Genomic DNA, 10,793 nt, shown 5'->3' with positions numbered 1-10,793 from the left:
TCAGCTGGGGCCCAGGGCCATCCCCAGCGGGTGCAGGGAGCCGCCGTCCAGGAGCCACGTCCCCAGCGGGTACAGGAGCCTGGAGTACCAGTGCACCCCGGAACCCTGCCCCGGCGCCGGCTCCGGGGTCCCGGGGAGCAGCGCGGAGAGCCGGTGGCCCAGGCGCAGCGGGGCCAGGGCCCAGTGCGCCAGGGCGTGGTCCGCCACCACCGCGTAGCAGGAGGCCAGGACCCGGTCCACCACGATGGAGCCCTGCACCGTCACCGGCGCGAACGAGCCTTCGTGCGCCTGCGTGTAAATCCGCTTCACGGTGACGGACCGGAGCCGGTGCTGAGGCGGGTCCGAGACGAACACCTTGTCTCCGGGTCTGACGTCACTGGCGAACACGGCGCGCATCCCGGCGCCGGCGCCGGTGCCGGTGGAGTTGTCGTGCACGAAGAGCAGGTGCGCGGCGGTGAGCGTGATCCGGTGCCCGGATTCGGTGTCGATGACGTGGAAGAGCCTCCTGGTGCCCGGGTCCCGGTCCAAGAACGTGAGGAACTCGGTGAACACGGGGTTCCCGTGCTCGTCCGCCGCCAGCACCCGGTCCCCGGTGCGCAGGTCCCGCACGGCCTTGCGGGCCCCGCCCTGCAGGGTCACCGCCGCGGACCCCGGGAAGCAGCCCCCGGATTTGGCCGCCACCGAGTTTTCTGTTGGGACAAAAGATTAAGATGTTATTTGGGATGAATGGGGTTCGGGCTTAAAGGCCCCGAGGGGCCAGATGCGTATTGGCCCCTGAGATGCGAAAGTCTCTTGTGTTCCTAATTAAAAAAGCCAATAAAGACGCTTTGTGGGCGCGGAGCGGCTCCTTCTGGGACCCAGAACCTCCAGGCCCCTCCAGGCCCTCCAGACCCGGCTCTGTTTGCTCAGGTGCACGAACCTCCGCGACACAATTCACACAAACGGGGGAAATATAAAGCGCGTGTTTACCAGGGGCCACTTGTTACCAGGGGCCACTTGAAGCCGCGCATTAGAATTGAATTCGGGCCCCGGGCTCTTTCTGCGCCCGGGCCTCGCGGTGCGAGTCCTGGAGACCGGGGGCCGCGCCGCCCGTGCGTGTTAATCCTCTGTGGACGTTCCCACGGAACCAGAACCAGGGGCCGGTTCGGTTCCAAACGGGGCCTTCCCTGTGACCCCCGGGCCGCGCGGCGCGTCTGGAATCACAAATGAGGGATTTGCACCAACAACCTTCCTGGAAGCGGCTTCTCCCGTCGAACGGAGGAAAAGGTTTCGTTTATTTTAAGAGAGAAGTTGGACGTGGACCCCGCCACCGCAACAACAACAAATAAACAAATGAACAATAAATAATAAATAAACAACAAATAAACAATAAATAATGATTCACAACAAATAAACACTAAATAATAAATAAACGTTCATATTTAATTCCTTGTTCTGTGTGAAGGTGGCGATGTGACATCGTGGAATAATCCTATAATAACTAGAATAAATCCCTTTCGTTGCATCAAACATTAAACTTTCTTGCTCTCAAAATCGACATTTTTCTGATCTCACATTTATTTTCTTAACATTTGGAATAATCATGAACGGATTATTAACATTTACTGCAGGAGATTATTTAATTATTTGCAATAAAACTAAAACAGATCGAATTCGTTTCATTTTTTTGCCGTAAATACAGTTGTAATTAGATTATGAAGTTTTAAATAAAGTTGAAATTAGATCATGACGTTTTAAATAAAGTTGTAATTAAAAAATACGTTTTAAATAAAGTTTTAATTAAATTTCTACGTTTTAAATACATGTTTAATTAAATTATTGCGTTTTAAATAAAGTTTAAGTTTAATCATTAAGTATAAATAAAGTTGTAACAAAATTATGAAGTTTTAAATAAAGTTGTTAGTATATAATGAAGTTTTAAATAAAGTTTTTTGTTAACTGGAAACTGCAGCCACGAAATTCTGCTTTTCAGTGTCCACACTAACGGGATAATTATTGATTTTGTTTTGTCATTATTATTATTATTATTGTTGATATTAGTCGTATTAACATTAATTGTAATGTATTATTGTTATTATTATCGTTATTATTATTGGTAGTATATTAACATTAAAACATAATTCTAACTGTTGTTGTGATTAGGTTACTCTTGTTATTATTATTATTACTCGTGCATTATTAGTAATGGTGCATCAATATTAAGAGACTATTATTATTGATATATCTATTGTAATATTTCGATTTTTAAACAAACCAAAAATTGGATGTGTTGTAAAGCTCCATGTATGATGTATTTGCAATGTATTTATAATTTATTTTTAGTGTATTTCTAATGTATTTCTACTGTATTTCCAGTGTATTTCCGGTGTATTCTTACTGTGTTTCCAGAGTATTTCTCCTGTGTTTCCAGTGTATTTCTCCTGTATTTCTACTGTGTTTCCTGTGTATTTCTACTGTGTTTCCAGTGTATTTCCAGTGTATTTCTCCTGTGTTTCCAGTGTATTTCTCCTGTATTTCTACTGTGTTTCCGGTGTATTTCTACTGTGTTTCCAGTGTATTTCCAGTGTATTTCTACTGTGTTTCCACTGTATTTCCAGTGTATTTCTGCTGTGTTCCCAGTGTATTTCAATGTATTTGCAGTGTATTTCTACTGTTGTTTCCAGTGTATTTCTAGTGTGTTTCCAGTGTATTTCCAGTGTACTTCTGGATCATACGGGGTCTCCTCTACCTGCTTTGACGGAGCAGTGGATGTGAGCCTTGGACTCGTAGTACACCCAGTCGAACCCCGCCTCCACGGCCAGGCGGGACAGGGTTCCGTACTTGCTCTTGTCTCGGTCCGACGTGGTGATGTCCACGGCGCGGCCCTCGTAGTGCAGCGACTCCTCAAAGTGGTGGCCGTCCTCATCCCAGCCCTCCGTGACCCGCAGCTTGACCCCGGGCCACTGGTTCATCACCGAGATGGCCAGGGAGTTCAGCTTGTCCTTACACCGCTGGGGGCACAGGCACAAAATATATATCATAAGTTTAAATCACACATGGGTGGGTGGCTGTGCGGGTGGGTGGATGTGCGGGTGGGTGGGTGGATGATGGATGTTTATTTCTTGGCTGTATCAGCTGTATATTTTATATTAAATATTACATGAAAATGGTCATATCCATCCTCATAATGCTGCTCAGGAGGTTGTTATGAAATGTGCACAAGGAGCGAGAGAGAGAGAGAGAGCGCGAGAGAGAGAGAGAGAGAGAGAGAGAGAGAGTGTGTGTGTGTGTGTGTGTGTGTGTGTGTGTGTGTCAGAGTGAGTGAGTGAGTGCAGCTTGTGATGAAATATTGATCAGGGCGTGTCCGCTCCAGTGGTTCAGCTGATCAGCAGCATCACTACACTCTGGGTGTTTGCTTTGGATCAATAATTGATCTGCAGGTGACATGAAGATGATCTGAGGCAGCAGGAGTCCTGGAGAACCCACTTCTCCAGGACCGGGATACATGTCTATATCTATATCCATATATATATATATATATATATATATATATATATATATATATATATATATATATATATAATATCTATAGATATGGTATAGATATGATAAAGAATATAAATATATAATATATGATATAGATATGATATATATATATAGATAGAGAGAGTGAGATATAGATATATAGATATAGATATATAAAAATAGATACATAGATGTATATAAAGATATAGATATATATATATATGATATAGATATGTAAACACCAAACAGAGTTCATTTCAAACCAAATGAGAAGCTGTGATTTAACACCTCCTCTACCATGACGCACTCGTAGAGAGGAAGAAGAGGAGCCTCCTCTTCTTCCTCTCCTCCACATCCTCTCCTCTTCTCCTCCTCTTCCTCCTCATATTCCCCTTCCTCCTCCTCCTCCTCCTCCTCCTCCCCCTTAGAGGACCCGTGGAGCTCCATCTCTTCATTAATTCATCAGGTCTTGTGCCGCGAATCAGGACCAACTCTGCGCAGTCACCGTGAAGCGCAGCGGGGCGCGATGCGCCGGAGCTGGGGTCCGACAAGCTGCTTCTACACCTCTATCCCCCTCTTCCCCTCCCCTCCCTCTCTCCCCTCATTCTCTCTCATCTCCATCATCATCATCTCTATCCCGCCTCGTTAAACCACATTCTCTTCACACTTGGCTGTCTGGTGTGTTTCATGGATCTCTGTGTCATTATATAAATACAATCCGATCCGATCCGATCCGATCCGATCTGATCTCGGTGGAGCTCTCTCTTTCTCTCCCTTCGTTGCCGCGAACTTTCCTCGAAGTGCGTCCATGCGCCACGAGGACCGGAAGGATTTTAAAGCCACTGATCTTGACTCACAATCACCAGAAGTCACTGATCTGACGAATCACAGTTCAACGGCGAAATCCACGACGACACGGAGGCGCGCTCACGCCACCCGCTAACTGCACGCGCGCCGTGCGTAAAACCCAGTTGGAGCCGTGCGTAAAATGCTTAAAAAGCAGTTTGGCAACGTACGTGGACCCTCCCCAACGGCCTCCGGCAGCAAGGTGCCTCCGCTCTCCGGCCCGTGGACAGCACCGGAGAGCCGTGACGCCGGTTTACACACCAGCCTGATATCAAACGGTTCGTCTTGGGGTCAGAAGTTCAACTGCCGCGGCCCCGCAAGGCGCGTGAAGCCCCGGTTCAAAAGACCGACGAGCGATGGACCACGACCCTGACGACCTGCTCTGCAGCCCCGGATCCAGCCGCCCGCCCCCCGCGGACCCTCTCAAGAGCCGGAGACCTCCCCACCCCCCCGCACCCCCAGCCACCCTGAAGGGGACCCGGCCCGGTCACCACACCGTGCGCACCGGCGCGTCTCTGGGGTCGAAGGAAAGACACACTAACCCGGGGAGAACATAACCCCCCCCCAGACAGACAGAACCAGAGATCAGGGACCAGAACCAGGACCAGAACCAGGAACAGAACCAGGGACAGAACCAGGGACAGAACCAGGGATAGAAGCAAACTCAACCCAGCGCGACCCACTGCGCCACTGCAGCGACAAGCGAAGCTGAAAGGACTCGAACAGGAGAGCTGCACGCACGGTCAATATTTAATCACCATATCATTATATATATTATATTTTATACATATATATACATTATTTGTATATATGTATATACATAGACATTATACATATATACATATATAAATATATACATATAGACATATACACATATACATAGTTATATATATATATATATATACACACACACATATACATATATATTTATATATACACACACACACACACACACACACACACATATATATATATATATATATATATATATATATATATATATATATATATATATATATATATATATATATATATATATATATATATATATGTGCGCATAGATACATATATAATGTAATAATTACACGGATGCACCATCAGGGCTCTCAGCCTCTAAAACTTACGTTATAATAAGTAAAACACACTGCACTGGCCACATCATGTCATAGATCTATATCCACACGCTCACACACACACACACACACACACACACACACACACACACACACACACACACACACACACACACACACACACACACACACACACACACACACACACACACACACACACACACACACACACACACACACATATATATATATACACACACATATCTATATGTACATATATCTACATTTATATATGTGTACATGTATACATGTCTCCATATATCTATATCTACGTATGTCTCTATATCTGTATCTATTGCGTCTAATTGAAATTACTTGCATCCATCTTTGAAGTCATACTGTCCGCATCATGTGGGAAAATGTCTGGATGCAACAAAGCTGCGTCCGGATCAGACTGAGGAACCGGCTCCGTGGACCAGGACCTGGAGCGTGATCCGGGACCTGGAGCGTGATCGAGGACCTGGAGCGTGATTCAGGACCTGGAGCGTGGTCCAGGACCTGGAGCCTGATCCAGCACCATCAGCTTGAAAACCTCCAGTTCATCCTCAGCCAGAACCAAACCTCCCCTCCAGGTTCAGAAGCGGCTTCATGCGGGTACAAATATAGATCTGAGCCCAGGGCCACATTAATATTTCAATATTCTGCCACAACCGTGCGGGCCGAACGTCCCGTCCCGACCGGCGGTCTGCGCATCACGTCGCCGCTCGGATTCACACATTCACGCATTCACCACCGAACCTCGGAGCCTCCGGACCGGAGCCGCTCCGCGTCCACGCCGCGGCTCCCGCACGCAGCAAAGTTTGCCCGTGTGCAGAGCGGGAGCCGCCGGGGGCCGCCGGGAGCCGCGTGGTCTACCTGCGGGGGAGGATGGGGAGCCGGGGTCCCGGTTACCTGGGTCATGAGCCGGTCCGCCCCGGTGTTCTCCTCGTCCTTGAAGATGATGTCCGTGTTGTAGTTGGGGGTGAGCTCCTTGAAGCGCTCCGAGTTGCGGGTGATCTTCCCCTCGTAGCGGCCGCTGGCGCCCAGAGTCTTCTCCGCCACGTTGGGGATGAACTGCTTGTAGGCCAGCGGGCTCAGCTTCTTCGGGTGCCGCCGGCGGCCGTAGCCCCGGCCCGGTCCGCAGCCCCAACCGGGGCAGAGCACCGAGAGCCCGAGCAGCCCGAACAGCAGCAGCCTGGCCCACATCATGTCTGGAGGATCTGAGCCCGGAGAGGCTTATCTACCTCCCTCTCTCTATACCTCCCTCCCTCTCTCTATACCTCCCTCCCTCCCTCCCTCTCTCTCTCTCTCTCTCGCTCTCCCTGTGTGTGTGTCTCCCTCTCTCTCTCTCGCCCTGTCTCTCTCTCTCTCTCCCCCTCCCTCCCTCCCTCCCTCTCTCTCTCTCTCTCTCTCTCTCCCTCCCTCCCTCCCTCCCTCCCTCCCTCTCTCTCTCTCTCTCTCTCTCTCCCTCCCTCCCTCCCTCTCTCTCTCTCTCTCTCGCTCTCCCTGTGCGTGTGTGTCTCCCTCTCTCTCTCTCGCCCTGTCTCTCTCTCTCTCTCTCTCTCTCTCTCTCTCTCTCTCCCTCCCTCTCTCTCTCTCTCTCTCTCTCTCTCCCTCCCTCCCTCCCTCCCTCCCTCTCTCTCTCTCTCTCTCTCTCTCCCTCCCTCCCTCCCTCCCTCTCTCTCTCTCTCTCTCTCTCTCTCAGTGTCCTTGTCTCCTCCTCTGGATGCGTCCCTCCGCCGGTGCAGCTCCGTGCAGGTGCGGGCAGCAGGAAGCTTCTCCCGGTAACGGAGCGCACGGAGGCGGTGGAGGCGGAGGAGGTGGAGCCGGAGGAGGTGGAGGTGTTGGAGGGTGGATGTGTATGCGGAAAGCGGCGCGTGAAGCCCCGGCGTCTCCGGTCTCTGCCGCTGGTGTGGTCCGCCAGCTCCCACTGCTTTGTATTATAGCAGCGGTCTGAAGCAGGAGCCGCTGATTGGCTGCGGCAGGAAAATCCTCCTGGTCCCGAAGAAAGACCTGGACCAGACCCCGCACCTGAGGGGGCTGCGGTGGGCCGATCCATGGGAAACATCCCTCCCTCCTTTATTGTGTTTTCTTTGGATTAGAAGAAATGCGTCTTGGGAAACTTTTCAGTTCAATTCAAGAGCGGAAAACATGTCTGAGCGCGCGCGCGCGCGCGCAGCATGGCATATTTACCGAAATCTCATTTGTGAGCAAACACATCGGAAACGTGCTCACAACCTCCATTCGTGCTGTTTTTGCAGTTTTTTTCACCCCCAAATGGACACACTTTGCGCACAAACACGCGAACAGTGTGCAATGCGCAATTGCGCTGTTTGGTGCGCGTTCCGCTCCACTCTGCTCCCATTTTATTTGTTGAAAATAATGCGTTTCACTCTTGAAGTGATAAGTCCATCTATGACCCTCTATGACCCTCTATCACCCTCCATCACCCTCTATCGCCCTCTATCACCCTCTATCGCCCTCTATCACCCTCTTTCGCCCTCCATCACCCTCCATTGCCCTCCATCACCCTCCATCACCCTCTATCGCCTGGGCGCTCTGGGGTCTGGAATGGACACCATGGATCCGGAACCAGAGGGCTCTCCCTGGAGCTACACGCATTGGGAGCAGCCTGTTGGTGCCCCCCCACCCAGCCCAGACACCCCCCCCCCCACACACACACACAGCCCCCTCCTAACAGAAACCATAGTAACCCATAGTAACCCATAGTAACCCATAGTAACCCATAGTAACCCCTGTATTCAGTGGCCAGCAGGAGAGGTATGTGTGTGATTGTGTGATTCCTCTTGTCCGTGCGTATTTGTCGGAGCGACTCCCCAAACTCTGGCAGTTTGTCTTGTAGAATTATAAACCTCCATTCTGCGGCGGGACACTGGGATGATGATTTACTGTCTGTTGTCTGCCGCCTGTTGTGTCCAACGCACAATAAAGACCAATAACTTCTTCCTTTGGACACATGTTGCTCTCCATCACGGCCACCGGAGCGTCTTCCCCAGAGATTTATCACGGCGGGATCGGTGCTGATGGATGCGGCGCGCTGATGATGAGGGATGGGGCCACGGGCCACATCACCGATCAATAACCGTCGCGGCTCGGCCCCAATGGATCATAAAAGAACTGAATCAGTGAGGAACCAGCCGCGCGGCTCAAGGCTGAACTCCAAGGATGGATTCGCCGTCCTTCACCCCAGTTCCTCAACTAAATGTGCTTTAAGAAGACGGGGAAACTGTATTATAGTCGCGGTCAATTAATTTACTGCTTTACTGCTTCTTGTGATTGCCGCAGGACGTCCGGAGTGTGATGTTTGGCGACGGCAGGTTGCCAGTAGGAAGCGACGCAACTTCCTGTTTCTAGTCTCCTCTAGGTTCTAATCAGCGCGGATGGAGTCGATAGTCAATAACCTGATGAAATGAACGGTTTGTTCCTGTTAGTACAAGGTATTACGAACCTTCTGAGAATAATGAGGTTCCCAAGCTGTGGAACACATTGAGGAGCTGCGGCAGAGTGGTAAGTTTCTCAGCAGTAAAGAGTCGAGCAGGTTGCGTGTGAACAGTTGGAAATGACGGAAGCAGCATTTTGGACCGGGACCGGGTTGGAAACGAAAGAAGCAACATCTGAATGTGCTGAGAGGATCCCAGGTGTCCCACACCGAGGGTTAAAGCCTGGAAGGTGTGGACTCATTAAAGCTGCTGCTCGCTGGAGATATGAAAAACCAAAATCCTCGGCTTGTGCTGGCCAGGTGACCAGCGACCAACAACATGAATATATTCAGTATTTACTCCATCGTCAACCTGGCAGAGAACAGCGTTTAGTCCCTCCACGTCGATGGGAGACGTTCTCCAGACGATATCTTAAGAGTTTCAACCCACAGATTGTCTGAACGTCACGTCAGGGACAAAGGTATTTCTCCGCCCACAAACACAAACAGAGCTCGCTGTACATCCCAGTGACACCCCGTCGACACGTTCACTCATTCATCCGTCGCTAAACGTTCACCACAGATCGTGCGTGAGAGGGTGACGCAGCAGCAGCTGATTCTCTGGAGCCTTTCAGGCGGATTGAAGGAATTACAAACAAACACATTAGGAGCCTGTTGCATGTGACGGCTAATCCAGCGCGAGGCGTGAGCGAGTGCCGCCAATGAGTCATTTGTTCTCAGCCCCCCCCCCCCCATCACCACCCCCCAAACCTGCACCCACCTGAACCCCACCCTGAGTTCTCTAGCCCAGACTCCACCAAACCGGGGGTCCTAAAGCACTTAGTCTGGGTGATGGAGAACGTGGGATCTTTTGTCTGGAGTTCGAGACCATGGCCGGGACCAGGCCGGGTCCAGGCCGGGTCCAGGCCAGACCTGTGGTTCTATGCCGTGGTTCGATGAGAAGTCGACTGGATCTCGGGACTAATTCCCGCCGTGTCTGCGTGTTTTGTAAGCGTGTTATCTGGATTAGCGCTGCACGATGAGCCACTTTAGCGCTGTTTGTTTTGTTTTGTGGTTCAAGGAATTTACTTGTCTTCCAGCGCTGCACCACCCTCTGCTATTTGTGGTTTTCTCCTTCAGGTAGATGTCTGAGCGGCCGAGCGTGTGAGGAGCCGCCGCAGAGCCGACATTTCGTGTGAATAATCTGACGGTTTATCTCGGCATCGGGACGCCGGGTCTGAAGCGGTGCGACTTCTCCAGTTTCACAATACAGTACGAGGAATCTCAGCCTCTGCAAAGCTCAGAGTCTGTAAAGACGTTTTATTTGCTCCCCGCAGCCACTCCCAGTCCTTAAACATTAAGCTGGAGGAGGGACGGGCCGAGCGCTTTGAAGCGCGGCGCCGGGGCCCGAGCCGGCGGGCGGGGTCGGGCCGCGAGGGCCGCTGGGAGATATTCCGCCAGGTGAGTCCACCTCCGACGCTGTCGGGAAACGATATCCAGAGGAGGAGGTTCAAAGGTCACCAGATCTACGGCAGAGATATGACACTTTGGTTCAGAGCAGTCGTTCCGTGTGTGGAAGCAACTGAAGCCGGTTCTATGAAAACAGCTTCCATGATAAGAGAAGGACGCGCTGGTCAAACCCTGTTTTCCAGCTGAAGTATCTATAATCCAGTGGATCTTACAATATATGAAATAGGTTTTTACCCCAAAAACACAAAGACTCGAAGCAGAGACTGGAGTCCCCTGCGGTACGTGGGCCGTGACTCCATCCAGTTCACCTCCTGGAAACGTGTTTTCAAGGCAGAAGGAGTCTTCCTACGACCTCCAGAAGACGTGGGCCGTGTGGGTCGCAGACCAAGCCACAAAGCGGTGTCCAGAGCGACGCATGTGCA

At 50.8% G+C, this 10,793-nt stretch overlaps 1 protein-coding gene across 1 annotated transcript; it reads right to left on the bottom strand.

Annotated features, from left to right (window-relative positions):
* Nucleotides 1-6,668, bottom strand: shha (sonic hedgehog signaling molecule a; the record flags this gene model as incomplete). The annotated part of the gene is made up of 3 exons (XM_080020062.1): nucleotides 1-689; nucleotides 2,729-2,990; nucleotides 6,375-6,668. 3 exons carry the CDS (start codon nucleotides 6,666-6,668, stop codon nucleotides 1-3), a joined length of 1,245 nt encoding a protein of 414 aa, XP_079876188.1.
* Nucleotides 6,669-10,793: the final 4,125 nt, after the last annotated feature.

This window comes from Zeus faber (assembly GCF_960531495.2).
Source record: "Zeus faber genome assembly, chromosome: 19".
Lineage (NCBI taxonomy): Eukaryota > Metazoa > Chordata > Actinopteri > Zeiformes > Zeidae > Zeus > Zeus faber.
This window is presented reverse-complemented; position numbering and strand designations above follow the sequence as displayed.